Source organism: Nelumbo lutea, chromosome 1, assembly GCF_056320005.1.
Source record: "Nelumbo lutea isolate HS-2025 chromosome 1, American lotus-T2T, whole genome shotgun sequence".
Taxonomy (NCBI): domain Eukaryota; kingdom Viridiplantae; phylum Streptophyta; class Magnoliopsida; order Proteales; family Nelumbonaceae; genus Nelumbo; species Nelumbo lutea.
The window spans coordinates 172,758,577-172,774,210 of record NC_142684.1 but is presented as its reverse complement, the minus strand read 5'-3'; the positions used below and the strand labels follow the sequence as shown (position 1 = coordinate 172,774,210).

The window sequence follows — 15,634 nt, the reverse complement described above, 5'->3', positions numbered from 1 at the left end:
TTTATGTATCTAGCTTTCCAAAAAAATGAGAAGGCAATGTGTCTGAATGGTGATGAGCTGTAACCTAATAGTGAATTGTGGGTTTTAACAAGAATTTCTCAAAAATTGTCACGTGTCTAGCTTTCTAGAAAATGAAAAGGCCACTTGCTTGAATGGTGGTAGTAGGCTGTGGGATTTAATAGCAACTTCTCAGATAATGCCATGTATCTAAATTTGAAAAGACCATGTGTCTGAATGGTGGGGATTGTAGCCTAAAAGCCTTCTTTTAATATATATATATATATTAGATACGATGCCTATCTATACTTTTTCATGAACGTGTGCTTTGTAACACGTGTGTATTTGTACGTGTTTGTAAATTTTGTAGGTAACTCCAACCCGACCAACAGAATTTCATGACTGAGGTGCGCTAGGGATGAGAACCTTGGGTTGAAGAAAGGTTTGGGGAAGGTTAGGATTGAGATTTTAACTTATCATATCTAGGCGTGCAAGCCGAGTTGCCAGATTTGAAGAATTTCAACTAAATCGCAAGAGTGGTAATACATTCTTCTAGTTTACTTATAAAGTATTTGTTTGTTTTTAATTTGAACATTCCATTCCATTGTGGAAAATGGAAAAGTAGAACTCGTCAACCCAGAAACTTGCAGAACCAATTCCCCATTTTTGGGGATTACGAAATTCCTAGGAAGGTGGCTATTGGTTGACAATGGAGAGGGAATTGTAGACAGTAGTTATTTGAATTTCTTGGAATTAGGCGGGAATTGAATCCAATTCCACTTTCGTTAGTGCAATTCGAATGCAGTAGGAAAGTTCAAAGACATTTCAAGAATCAAACTTGCTGTGTTTCAAAATAAAAACCATTTTACAGTTATCTACTTAGCAAGAGGTGAACTATACATATATCAATCTTGAAGCAAAAGTTGTTTGCTGTTCTTTTTTTAATGGTGTGATCAGTTCTAGAACACTGAAATCGGTTACAAGATTGTCCTTAAATAAGATAGAAAAGCTCTCTGACTATGAATTAGAAAAACATATATCCATGCCATTGGTTGGCCTCAAAGACAAGCATATCTTGTACATGAAACATTGAAACTCAAGATCAAATTGTCATCTCCCAATTTTCTTTTTTTTTTTGGATAATAATTGTCACCTCCCAATCTAGTCAAACATACCGGGGAGTGGTCTTACTGCCATGAATGCATCCACCATCTGAAATAGAGGAGCAGAAGAAAGAGAGCATGAAGATTGAATGAGATATACGTTCATCTGGAAAAATAAAGCACATCTACAATAAGAAGTATAAAGAGGAAAAGGGGGACTTAAATAGGCACATCCCACTTTAGATAAAGGGGGCATACCCCTAATAATTATTCAAATGGTACATTTGTAAAAGACAATAGCAGCCCTCTGTATTGACTTCAATCCTTACAAATACTATAGTGCTTTCTTCGTCTTCTCACCAGGACTGTGCCCAGTTTATCGAAAAGGGGATGTGTCGAATCACTGTTCCAAAAATAACACCCATCTATTTACGCTTACAGAGGAAGCATGGAAAGTGTGTAAATATGTGTATATATACTCGATACATATCCAAGATAAGTCATTTGATTGAATGCTAATTTTTTTCCACTTTTTTTAAATATAAGTGGTAATAAACAAAAACTTCATAAATGACAATAATTTGTAATGCCAAGGGGAGGTGTCTGTTTAACCCCTAGTACTAAATACAATACCCCCCAAAGCATCTCCAGTCCCAATTGCAAACAATACAAGATTCATAAGTCAAAATCAATGCTGAGGGGGAGGGGGTATAAATCTGATGTCAACAAAGAAAGTTGTCCCGTGTAGCTTATCTAGGCTTCATAATTATCTTAGTTAGGATTTCCTAACTTTGTCAGACAAGGAAACCAGATTCAACTTCAAGGTATAAGGCTGTAATTAGGTCAGACTTAGATTGGACCCAGCTGCATCCCAGTGGCTTTTTTTTCTGGATAAAGGATTTCATTTCAAAAAAGAAGGGGAAGGATGCACATGAGAAGATGTACAATCAGAGAGGATTTAACTATAAAAAGATCTAATGCCCCATCAAGAAACAAGCAAACTATTTGCACAATACAAAAAAGTCCTTCCTGAATCATATTTAGCTAGAGAATCTGTAGATTGGTTTAATTCCCTTGTGATCCATCAAGAAACAAGCAAATTATTTGCACTATACAAAAAAGTACTTCCTGAACCAAATTTAGCTAGAGAATCTGTCGATTGGTTTAATTCCCTTGTAATCCATCTAAAGATGCAGCTAAGAGAAGCTGAAAGCTCCTGGATTTCATGAAAGAAATGAACGAGCCTCCGAGGATCAATCCCTTGTTTGCTGGTCCAACCAATCGCATTCCTAGAATCACCCTCCATGAGGATAGATTCAGCCTGGATTGAAATGGCAATCTGATACTCCACTAACAGGGCATGAGTCTCAGCTTCTGAGGCATCCATAGCAAAAATGGGAGCACTAAAATTCCACTGCATGCTCCCATCAGCTTTCAACATGATTCCCCCAATACCAGCAGCTGGGGGAAACTCCTGAGAATTGCTGAAGCTCCCATCAAATTGTAAAATAAAACCACTCTTAGGTCTTGGAACAAGGGGAGAGTTGAGCTGGGGATCGAAGTGTGAAGAATGAATAATTGCCATCAGGTTCCTGTCCAAATCTGCATAACTGATACCATTGAAGGCCTTGATAATCAGCATCCAAGAATTAATCAAAGACATGATGTGATTTCTCAGACTGTCCAAAGAAGAGCATCCGTTCTCAAAGATTCTTTTGTTACACTCTTCCCAAATGTTTCAGTGTTTCCAATGATAGCATGAACCACTGTTTTCCAGTAAAGGTTTCCCCTCTTCCCCGAGCTGGATCTGCTGACCACAACACATTGCTGGCCACATTCACTCAACCACACATGGGGAACATCTCTTGTAATTTATATTGCCAATATTCCCAACATGCGGTTGAGTGAACATGGCCAGCAGATCTGGACTCCTCTTCCCCAGCTTGTTGCCCTTCCATTGAGAGAGAACTTGCAGATTAAGTTGGGTGGGGTTCAATGGAAGCTACCTTCTTGAACCAAATCAAGAAAGATATTCCCACATACTGCAAGCAACCTTGCAATTTATAAGGTGGCCATAAGATTCACCAACTTGATAGCACATTATGCAAATACGAGGAGAGAGAAAAGATGTCCTTTCCTTTTCCTTTGGATAACACCAATAGGTGTTTATCTGACTACAAGCTGCCTCCCATACAAAAAAGGAAGTTCTAGGGGGCTGAAGAGAGCCACATCCTTTTAAAACGGGAAAGAAAAGGGTGCAGAACCAGAAATCAGCCTATGAAAATATGATGTTGTGAAAGAACTACCCATTAGGAGCCAGGAACTAAATCAACTTATCCAGAATAGAGGGACAGACGTAGACATCCGAAAGCAGCAAAGAAGAGAGGTTTGCGAAGATTTTTAACTTCACATGAAAGTGAAAATAATTTAAACTTGGATCTATGGCTGTCTGTGAAGATTTAACAATGTTTACAGTTTACAAAATTATATAGTTTTTACAAAACTTTGACAGTGGACTTCTGACATCTCTGATATGTTTCCTATTGTTTAAGCAACCAGCATTTTCATCAAAGTTGACTATTTGAACCTTTCACCAACCAAACCCCGCTTTAATATTTTAGATTCCACCTCAAGAGGAGTTTGAATCTGAACTTGGTCATCAATTCATTCATAGACATCCCTGAAAAGTCATCCTCTCAGAGACAAATCAAAGTTGTACTGGAAACAGGAACAAATTTCTGACATGACAAATTTAGGAAATGACCATTACTACAGGTGATTAGCCACCCCGCAAGTTTTGAAAATAGTAATAATAATAGCAATTCTGGATCACCTAATATTAAAGTAGGTAATATCTAGATATATTTTAAAATATTTTCTTTCAACTCGCAAAAGGAATATAATGGGTGCTTGGTTAATGCCCAGGGGTGTTCATAAAAAGGTCAAAGTACACAAAATAAGCCTATGAGCACACATAACTAAATAAACAGAAATCAAAGCTTGTAATTTGATAACAACCTAATTCTAGGTGCACTCAGACTAAATCAAATTTAAAATGATCTAGTGATGCAATCAAGCTTTGGAGTAAAACCTTGATTCAACTTCTCTTGTACTGGAGATCGAAAAACATAATTAAAGCATTTGCATCCCTATTAACATCTGAATATCTGATATGTATCAAACATATTTCGGGAAGAGGGAAGAAAAGGAAAAGAATGAAAATGACTAAGTTAACCATGGAAAGATTAAGCGGCCATTTGGCATGTCTTTTTGGGAAGATCTTCTGGTAGCTTTGACAGTCAAAAGACATTGAACTTTTGCATGGAGATCTGAGCAGCCCAAAGCTAGTTTGGCTACCGTGCATCTTTCCATGTCTTTCCGTGCAAGAATAAAGTGAGAAAGACATAAAAAGCTCCATTTGGAGCTTCCCGAAATCAGCCCAAAATGGGCTTCTCGCGTCTTTTCGGAGCACCGAATTTTGGTGGCTAGATCTGTTATGAACCAAACAGAAAAAAAACATAGTGTGGTCTGCCCAGATTGTAAATAGCCGAAAGACTGCACAGAAAGACGCGCCAAACGAGGCCTAAGAAAGCCTACTTGATCACAATTTCTCATGGTTCAAAGAAAACAAATTAAACCCCCTCTACAGTGAGATCAAGTATTCGAAAATAAGCTAAGCCTACTCCTACATAGAGTTTTTATTTATTTATTTATTTATTTATTTGATCAATAACTATGAGATTTTATGAAATATGAACAAAATTACAATGATACAAACAGGCTATAACATCACAGTCCAAACATGAAAAAAGACACCACAGCCCTATTCATTGACAAGGCTACTGGCTTGTTGATAAATGTTCTTTTTTCACGTAGTTTAGTAGTTCATTTCAATTTCTTTCCCCTTTGAGTATCAATTGAGTTTCTGACATGAAACTCCCCAATGAAGATATATATATATATATATATATATATATATATATATATCTATGTGTGTGCGTGTGTGTGTGTGCATATATATATATATATATATATATATATATGAATGGCAATTACCAAAAATATTTTTTTTATCAATAACAATGAAATTTTATTTTATTAAAGATTGAGAGAATCAGAATTACAAAGGAGGGAACTAAAGAATCTTAACTCCCAACCACCCAAGGTACATCCTGACCATGAAGCAATTACAATTACAATTACAAAACAGCCCAAAATATAGTGTTTTGATTTACCCCCTCCCTGCCTAGCTAGACCATATGCCAATGCATTTGCACTTCTCTTTATCCATGTACAATAAATTTCCATGTCCTTGGTGAGCCACTTGAACTTCCTCTTTTCATTGCTGTATTCCAGAGCATAGAACTGTCCTCTCTTAACCAATTCACCACAATTTCAGAATCACCTTCTATAATCATATTTTTAATATTCATTTCCTTGACCCTTTGTATCCCTTCAATAGCTCCTAGGATCTCAGCCCTCAAAGAATCTCCTACCCCAATCAGACCAGAGTACATGGTTAACAAATTCCCTGTTTCATCCCTTATTACTCCCCCTACTCCGGAAGGCCCTGGATTGCCTATGCTGCTACCATCAAAAGTCAGTTTGGTAAACCCATGAAGTGGAGGTGTCCAGCAAGAGTTTTAAGTTCTTTCTACTTGAGCCTGATTCTGCAATCTCCTTCCAGCTCCTTATCATCTCATCAACTGAGAACACTGTAAACAATTCCAATGTTCTCAACCAATGTATCATCCTAATGTGGATAGTCTCCAAGATTTCTTCCAGACTTTTCTCCTTATTTGAGAATATCCTTAAGTTTCTCTCCTCCCAAACAGTCCAGCATACCGCATCCCTACCACATCTCCACGTGATCTTGGCCCTTTTGGTTGGCCAGTTAGGCATGGAAGTAAATAAGCTTTGCACATTCAAAGGGGGAGTCCACCTGCACCCAAACAAAGAAGTAAACCATTCCCAGATAACTTTAACAAACTTATAGGAAATTAGTAAATGGTATCCAGACTCACCATCGGATTTACAGAGAACACACCAATGAGGAGACAAACAAATATTGGGTCTTTTTCTTCGGGGTAGATCCCCTGTATTAACTCTTTCCAGAAAGGCTTCCCAACAGAAACTCCCAACCTTTGGAGGTATAGGTCGACACCATACATCTTTAACAGGGAAAGACGATTCAACGGGAGGAGAGAGTAACGGTGATTTAAAGAAAGAGGCACAAGTGTAGGAACCCAAGGGAGTGAGTGTCCATATTCTGCTATCTGGCTTTGATGGCTCAATGAAGACCCCTTCAAGAATGGAAAGTAAGGCTAAAGTATAGGCTAACTCTATGTCCCTGACATCTCTTCTCAAACTCAAGTTCCATCCAAACCCAGAAGGTGAATTAGAAGGAACAAGAAAGGAGGAGACTGGTTCATTTTTAAGAGTAGAAATAGAAAAAAGGCTTGGAAATTGATCTTTTAATGAGGAATCCCCAACCCAAACATGTCCCCAAAACTTAATGAGGTTACTTGAGTACAAGTCATACCTGATCCATGGAGAGAACATGGGCAAGATGGCTTGAATAGCTTTCCAAGGAGAAGCTCTTGTAGTCCTAGCTAGAATCCCAATATCCCATCCATTATCTGCCAGCCCATGTATACTTCCCACTATCTTAACCCACAGTCTTTCTTTCTCCAATGAGAATCTCCACAGCCATTTCCCTAGTAATGCTAGGTTCCTAGTCCTAATGTTCCCAATCCCCAAACCTCCCTCCTTTTTACCCCTACATACCATCTCCCACCTAACCCTATGATCCTTCTTCTCCTCCCCTGACTCCCAAAGAAAAACTCTCATTAGTTTTTCCAGCCTACTAGCCACCTTAGCTGGAATCTTAAAGACTGACAAAAGATAAACAGGAAGGGTAGCCAGATTAGACCTTATTAAGGTGATTCTCCCTCCAAGAGACAAACAATTTTTCTTCTAGTTGGCAAGTCTCTTTTCAAACCTCTCCACAACAGGGGCCCAAAAATCACCTTTTTGAGGTTTATCCCCCAGAGGTAAAACAAGGTAATTTAAGGGCCAATTAGAAACTACACATCCCAACATGTCTGCATACTAACCAATCTCCCCTTCCCCCATATTGACTCCAACTATACAACTTTTCTCAAAGTTCAACCTAAGGTTTGACATTTTCTCAAAAAGTTGTATAGTGAGTTTCAAGTTTCTAATCCAATTGGTATCCCCTCCTTCACAAAACAGAATTGTCGTTTGCAAATTGTAGTTGTGTAAGTGGTATATTATCTCTTCCAACTCTCCACCCTCTTATTAACCCCTTGGAATCTACTTTGGATATTAGTCCCCCCAACACTTCTGCAACCAATGTAAACAAGAAAGGGGATAAAGGGTTTCCTTGTATAATCCCCCTCAAAGCTGGGAAGTAGTCCACCACTGTCCCATTCACCAAAATGGAATAATGACACTCCTTAATGCAACCCATCACCCATTTGCACCAGATGTCTCCAAACCCAAAGTTAATCATCACCTCCAATAGGAAGGACCAATCAACCAAGTCATATGCCTTTTCCGGATCTAATTTACAGACCACACCTCTTCTCCTAGGTCTCTTATAGTCCTCTAAGCTCTCATTTGCTACAAGTATTTGACTTGTTATTTGCCTCCCCTTCACAAAAGCTCCTTGATTGCTTGCTATGATAGTTGGGAGCACCTTTCTAATGCTAAAGGGCAGCACCTTAGTGATGATCTTATAAAGGCTATTTACTAGATTGATCGGCCTGTAATCTTTTGGATGATTTGCATCACTTTTCTTGGGAACCAAAGCAATGAAGGTGGAGTTTAACCCAGGGTTGATTACTCCTCTGGTATGGAATTCATCAAATACCAGCATTAGGTCCTCCTTTAGTATCTCCCAACAATCCTGGTAAAAAGCCATCGTAAAACCATTTGGGCCCAGTGTCTTTGATCTATCCATTGAGAAAACCGCCTCTTTTATTTCTTCCAACTCAAACTTCTTTTCCAACCTCGCCCTATCTTCTTTCTTCAGTGTTTCCAAACCTTCCAGCCACACCCTTTTATTTAGGAGCCTTCTAAATATATGCCTAAAATGATCTGCAAATGCTTCTGCAATTTCTCTTTGACTTGTGACAGTTTCCCCTTCAATCTCCAATCTGGTAATAAAATTTTTCTCCTTCTACCACTTGCCAAAGCATGAAAGAACCTAGTGTTCCTGCCCCCCTCTTTTAGCCACTTGCATCTTGACTTCTGCCTCCAGCTTATTTCCTCCTAAAGAATATAATCATCTAATTGTTTACGCAATTAATCTCCATCTTTGTTCCTTATCCTCTACAGTTAGGTTGCCTCTCCCTTCTTTGTTGTCCAGATCTTCAATTTGTGTAATCACACTCTGCTTCCCTTCCTCCAATCTCCCAAACTCTAATAGATTACATTCCTCGATTCTTCCTTTCAGATATTGGAGCTTTTTATGAAACTGCATCCCGCACCACACCACTGCAGGATCGCTCTCTGACCACCACTCTTCTACTTTATTAATGAAACCCAGGTGCTCTAACCACATGTTTTCAAATCTAAATGGAGCGGGACACGCATTTCTCACCTCCTCCTTACAGTCACCCTCAGGAGCACTCTAGAGTTCAGATCCCCCCAATGTTCTTTCAAATCATTTGAAAATAAGAATCTGTCCAGCTTAGAGAAAATTGGGTTGGTTTGGAGATTGGAGCATGTATAACACCTTTGTGACAATGGGATTTCTTTTAGTTCAAAAGCCTCAATAAATTGGTTAAATCTCCTCATACTTGTGGTAGTCCTCCGCCTAGGACTGTTAGTTTCTGCCAAAAAACTGATTACATTGAAATCGCCTCCTAAGCACCATGGTCCATCCCACAGACCCCTTATGTCAGCCAGTTCTTCCCATAATATCCTCCTTTCTCTGTAGTCATTTGGCCCGTACACATTGGTTATCACCCATTCAAATCCGTCTTCCACTTGCCTAAATTTCAAAGAAACTGAAAATTGTCCTATCAATTTCTCTAGACCTTCAACTACCTCATTCTTCCACATTGCCACAACACCCCTTGCTGATCCCCATGAAGGTAAAACCGCCCAACTGATCCCTGATCTCTCTACACACTCCTTGCCCATTTGATGTCAAACTCTGCTTTTTTAGTTTCCTGTAACAGTACCACATCTAGGTCTATTTTCTGGATGGCCTCCTTTATTACTGCTCTCTTCCTTGCACTACCCAGTCCCCTCACATTCCAGTTAATAATCCTCATTATTCTTTATTATCCACCCCTTACACCTATTACCCTCACTTATTTCCTTTCCTCCTATCCCCTCTAGCTCCAAAGCTTTTATCTCCTACCACATCCTTCACCAGTCTTTCAACCTCACTCATTTTTCTCCTTTTATTCTTAACTTCTTCTCTCTCTTTTTGCAGGAATCCTTTCAGCTCATTTGGATCTTTCAGTTTACACCCCAGCTTCTGTACAAATGCTGCCACAGAGCCCTCACTTGCCAGCTCTCTTTTGTCTATCTTTCCATTTCTCTCCTCCTGGCCTACATCCCCACCTCTACTTTCTTCCTCCTGACTTATTTCTATCTGAAGCTCATCTAGCCCTTCCTTCAGAGTGTTATTCTCCTCCACTTCATATATCAAATTCTCAATGTTACCCAGAATTCTGCTACTACTATTTGCTTCCACCTCTCCTTCTACCTCCCTCTCCAAATCCTCTCTAACACTGCTTCTATTACTTGCCCCTCCCCCTCCTATATAGGCTGCAGCCTCTGAATTGGGATTGGAATCTGGCACACAGGACACAAAGCACTCATTAGTAACAAAAACTGAATGGACACAGTTTCCTGGGTTTAGCTGGGATTGAAGAGGGGAACTGGATTTGGAAGCAGTCAGATCCTGATAAATTGTGTGTGTCAACTAACTCCTTGGCTCGGGTCTGAGGTGGTATCCTTCCTGTTTCCCTTGTTATAGAGTGGTCCCTCTCTGCACCCACCTGTTTGTCCCTCACTACTTCGTTCCTGCTTTGCTTCAGGAGAGTCGAAGACACTTCCTTACAAACCTCCTGCCCGTTAGCAAGTTTTGGTAATGGAACTTCTAAGATTAGGTCATAGTTTTCGCCCCTAACATTGTTGATGTGCTTTGTTATTTTATCATTCTCCTGGCGTAGAAGCTGCTCTGAATCAGCTCCTTCTGCTGCAACTTCTGAAAACAAGGTGCCAAGATTTAATGTTGCCACCAACTCTGCCTCTAACGATTTGTTTGTCTCAACACTACCTATGCTGGACTATTCGTCCGAGTCTTCTTCCAGCTCTGGGTCTTCCAACTGACAGTTTACCCAGCCCTCATTGACTCCCTCCTTCTCCTTGCCGCACTCCCTTACATACCTAGGATTTGGACGGTCCTGTACTGAGTGACTTCTGCCAGAAGGTTCAGGCACTAATCTGGGGACCCAATGTAGAGAGCAGCTGACTCTCTCTTTCCACCTGGTCGAAGATGATACACCATCGGAGATCCTCTTCGAGGAAGAAGAAGATAGACGCATTCTGGCGTCTATAATCCCCTTCATCTTGTCCTGGGCCACGTGCTCAGTTAAACAATCACGTGGCCCTAGGTTCGAAATCTTGGTTGACCCATCCAATCCTCCTATCGGTTCAGACAAACCGGCCTGCATCAAACCCTTAGTTGGTCCAACCCTCTTCTTGACCACATTAAACCTTCGAGAGACTTCAAAAATAGGATGGAATTGAATTAGCATCCCCAAAATTCTAGGATGCAAGGCCAATCAGGACCTAATTCTCACTGAACTTTTTGTGGAATATATAGAAAATTAAACATTACATGTCAACACTGGATAAACAATTCAGAATCCCATTAACTTGCATCTAGCCACAATACAATACAATTTTGCCCAAAACAACTCTTTCCTATAAACCCATTGCTTTGCTAGGACATCATCCATACAATTTGCATTTTGCAGTTCCTTTCACCCATCTGAATGTAGCTTCCAGCTCTTTAGCTATGTTGCCCATCTTCCTTAGAGTTTGCCTGTACATCCAAGCACCAGAGTTGTTACAGGCATACAGTCCATCCAAGAGATTAACTTTGAATCCTCTTCCACCTCCACCTACTTCAGTCCAAGTTGTTTAGTTAATTTCAGCCCTTGTAAAAGAGACAGGAATTCAGATTTTAGTCAATCCCTATATCCAAAACAGTCCAGAACCAAATCATCTTCACTTCTAAAAACTCCCCCAATTCCTAAGAGTCTAGGGTTGCCCAAAAAGCTTCCATCTAAGTTCAGTGAAAGACGTAAAAAAAAAGGAAAAAAGAGGGCCATTTTGTGCCTGAGGTGCGTGCTTTTTTTAAGCAAGGTGCAAAAATGAAAAAAAATGCCAAATTTTAAAATAAATGCAAATTATTAAAATATTAAACACATTATTAATTAAAAATATAAACTTAAATTTTAAAATAAATGCTTTAAAAAACCTATTAGCTTAAATTGAAATACATAAGCATAACATGTAAAACATATTTAAAAAATAAAATCAAGTATAACATATAAAACATATTCAAGAATGTAAACTCTTAATCTCTTTATTTTTTCCCGATTGCATTACTTCAAATAGCTAATGTGATCTTAAACATTATACATTCTTGATTATATGAGACGCCTTTTGTACCAAGCCCCTCAAGGCTAGCCCAAACAGGTCCATATTAGGGGTCTAAACACACACACACACACACACTCACATGCAAATGAAGAAAAAAGAAAAAAGACAAGAAAAAATAAACAGGTTTTCAAAAGGCACACCTGGGCTGAAACACAAGGCGTACCAGGTGTGTACCTTTTGAAGATACTCCGCCTAGGACCTAGGTGAGGCACATACCCTAAAATGCGACTTGCCTGTGTGCCTAGGTGTGCCTTTTAAATCACTGCTTTATTCTGTTATGTGAGGGAGGTTTCTGTTCCAAGATAACCATGTCCTTCACAATTGTGGACTTTTCTACCACTTTCCAGGACCACAATATATATATATATATATATATATATATATATATATATTGATCAGTAAAAGTGATTTTATTAAGAAAATGATATGAGAATTAGTACAGAGATTGAGTAGCCTCGGCTACCCCATTATCCTTCAAAATTCCACCTAAGATTTGCTTTACATCCTTACAACTGAGTCCAAAAACAATGTTCCCTATTAGCCCCTTGCTTCACTAGCTGGTCCACAAATCCATTTGCTGCTCTTGGAGTCCGCTGAAATAATATCTGCATGTCCTTTGTAATATAATTAAGTTTCTTGGTCTCATTTCGGAATACCCATGGAGTCTTTCCATCTTGCTTTAGCCAGCTTATAATTACTTTGGAGTCGCCTTCTAAAGTAATTATCTACTGAGAATACTTTGAATACTCCCATTGTTTTCACCCAGTGTGCCACTTTAACCTTTGTTCCGTCTCTGTCTTCTCTTATGTTATACCTCTGCTTCAAGATCCTACCATTTCTTTCTTCCCAAATAGATTACATCAAAGCAGCTCTCACTGCTCTCCACATTATTCTTCCTCTCTTTTTAGGCTACCTCATGAAACCAAGACTAAATAGACTCATCACATCTTGAGGAGGTTCCCACCTACAACCAAGGAGAGAGCAAAACGACATCCCAAACACAATTCACAAAAGGACAGGAGAACATGGGGAATGATCTCGTGAATAGCTTTGCAAAGAATGCACATAGGAGGTGAAAGGCATTTATTAGGCATTCTTTTTTGAAGCACATCACAAATATCTAAACATTGATCTTACCTAGAAACACTTCTGAATAGAAAGCCTTGATTTTAGGTGGAACCAGTCTACTCCAAATTTCTTTCATAGGGACCATTGCCCCCCCCCCCCCAAATTGTTTTACAAAGTCACACACACACACACTCTATCCCTAAGACCCCTTTTGAAGCCGAAGTTCCAATTCAACCCAAATGAAGATATTGAAGAAAACCTAGTAATGGGTTCCTTTTGATACTGAGTGAGGGAGTAAAAGAAAAGAAATTGCACATTTAGAGGGACTTTTGCATCATACCTCATGAACAAAGTTCTATGAGTATAAAGAAAACATTTGAGAAGAAACTTTGCATCCTAGTTGTTCTCCATAACACCATGAATGCTACAATAACCTTATGCCACAGCCTATCCCTCTCCAACTCCAAGGGTAATCTCCACAACCATTTTCCAAGTAGAGAAGTGTTCTTATGAATCAGGTTTGCTAACCACTTCTCGCTTCACCATATGGTCCTTATCCTTTCTTGGTTACCAAAGGAAATTTCTCATGTACTTCTCCAATTTCCTAGCCACCTTAATAGGAATGCAAAAAGTAGAAAGAAAGTGATATAAGGAGAAAATTCACAAAAATGAGTTATTGGTATTTAGGAACCCATATTTTGTCTATTCTATTTATTTCATTTCAAGTGAAAGTGTGTAGTATTAAATAGCATCTTCTAAGCACTATCCCAACTATTGGAGATGATTGTTCAATCTTCCTAAACAGAGAATAACACAACAGAAATGTACAAGCCACTTCTTTTTCTTTTGTAATTTTGATAAGTAACCTAAAGGCACCTGTACTTACTAACTATGGCACGATATAAGCTTTCCTAAACACATTCCTCAAATTTGAGATATAACTCCAGATTGGCAAGTGTTATTTTTTCTTATATTTTAAGAGTTTCTTAATTATTTATTAAGTAATAATACCATAATAAAGTAAGACTCTCAATACAGCTTACTTCTGAAGCCGTTTTTTGACAAAGACATTCTCCTTTTATATTAATATATTTCTAACAGTAATAGGTATAGGCTTATACATATCTTAGGTGTTTTTTATGCCCACATCAAGGAACCGTTCAACCTAAAAGCTTAATCTATTAGGTGAGGTCCCTGAATAGGCTTTTATTCTCTGACATGCCCTCTCAAGCAAAAGCCTATTGGGCTTGAAGCGTGGATAAGCACAGGCCCACCCATACCTTGTGCTGAAATTTAATTAATTATAATGGGAGCAGTGAGCATTGAACACTAGACCACTTGGTCAAACAGGCTCTGATACCATGTCAAATAACAGTTCAACCTAATAGCTTAAGCTGTTAAATGAGGCCCCTCAATAGACTTTTATTCTCTCTGACAGCCCATCCTGTAATTATTTTTTATAGTAATACAATACTTTACATCTTACCTTTCAAACAAAAAAAAAAAAAGAAACTCTGACAGACTGAGACAACATTGTAATTCTATTTTCTTTTAATAAGTGTAACGTATTGAACATCAAAAATAAAAGATAAAATTAAAAATACCATGAACATTGAGACATTCTACACCTGACATATACAAAGGGAACTAAGAAGAGTACATTGTAATTCTATGTCAACCTAATTACTTATGATATCAACATCCCCATGGAAGAATGTTGAGGTAAACTAAAATTAGAAGTAGCAATACCAACTCATTTAACCACCTCAAAGTACATCAAGGAGTTGGAGAAAGGAAAAAAAGCTGTACCTCATCAGTGACTGCAGCTCGGGCCCTACGGTGTCTTTCCACCAACTCTGTCAAAACTTCAATAAGGCGCTTCTTCACCTCACCAGTTAGCATCCGTCCCGTAGCATATTCCTGGAAGATGGTAACTTAAGTGCTTTTAAGATCTAACCCCAGGCAGCAATATATGAAGAAAATGATACAAGCTTTTGCCATGTAAAAAAAAAAAAAAAAATCCAGTATATTGGAGATTATCTCACCTTCCTGATGTGTTCAAGCTCATCATCATCTTCTAAGAAAAAGCCAAGGTACTTAATTGGTATATCTACCTGATTAAATTCAAAGAATATCAACCACAAAGTTACTTCCATGGCAGGTTTTAAATGCTCAGCAGATGAAAATTTTCATTCAAACAAAACCCCATGTCAACACCTGTGTGCATGGACACAAATAGGGAGCTAAGCAAACAAGATGAGCATATTCATCTTTTATATTAGGATATTGTATGGAAGTTAAACTACAAATCTGAAGGCATTTAGAATTGAATCATATTCCGGATTCCAGAAATAGATACTTGATTCATTCTCAGAAGTACTTGTAGTAATGTGTGTGTGTATATATATATATATATGAGACTTCTAATTATCATTATCATGTAATTAGGAGGATTCAACTTTCTTGTTCAGATGTATTATGAATATAAATTGAAGGACAAGAAATGATACCTCTAGATTTGCTCCATACTTCCTGTGGTTCTCTATAGAATCTTGACCACCAGAAAAGGCATATTTATTTATCTGTAGATGTATTGATGGTTCAAGGGATTCAGAAAACATGCATTTTAATCATGCACATTGTCCCCCAAAGTAAAGAAAAATGACAAAGGCAAAACAGTGTGTGAATTCAGCAGTCTCAATAACCAATCATGCAACACCAAATCATTTATAATCAGTAAATAATCAATA

At 38.5% G+C, this 15,634-nt stretch overlaps 1 protein-coding gene across 4 annotated transcripts in view; it reads right to left on the bottom strand.

The window, feature by feature from the left end:
- Positions 1-908: 908 nt before the first annotated feature.
- The window catches only part of LOC148879240 (Nucleotidylyl transferase superfamily protein), a 46,569-nt gene continuing 31,843 nt past the window's right edge, over positions 909-15,634 (bottom strand). For 2 of the 4 annotated variants that reach the window (XR_016104154.1, XR_016104155.1), the window contains exons 10-14: positions 15,395-15,466; positions 14,930-14,998; positions 14,694-14,804; positions 1,359-1,503; positions 909-1,209 (exon numbers count right to left, since the gene is read on the bottom strand). Coding sequence is in view for 2 of the 4 variants with exons in the window: in XM_088960714.1 (XP_088816840.1) it covers positions 1,159-1,209; positions 14,694-14,804; positions 14,930-14,998; positions 15,395-15,466 (303 nt within the window). In the remaining 2 variants the exon portion in view is untranslated. The remainder of the gene's footprint in view (positions 1,210-1,358; positions 1,504-14,693; positions 14,805-14,929; positions 14,999-15,394; positions 15,467-15,634) is intronic. The other 2 variants (XM_088960714.1, XM_088960713.1) reach the window with 1 other exon arrangement.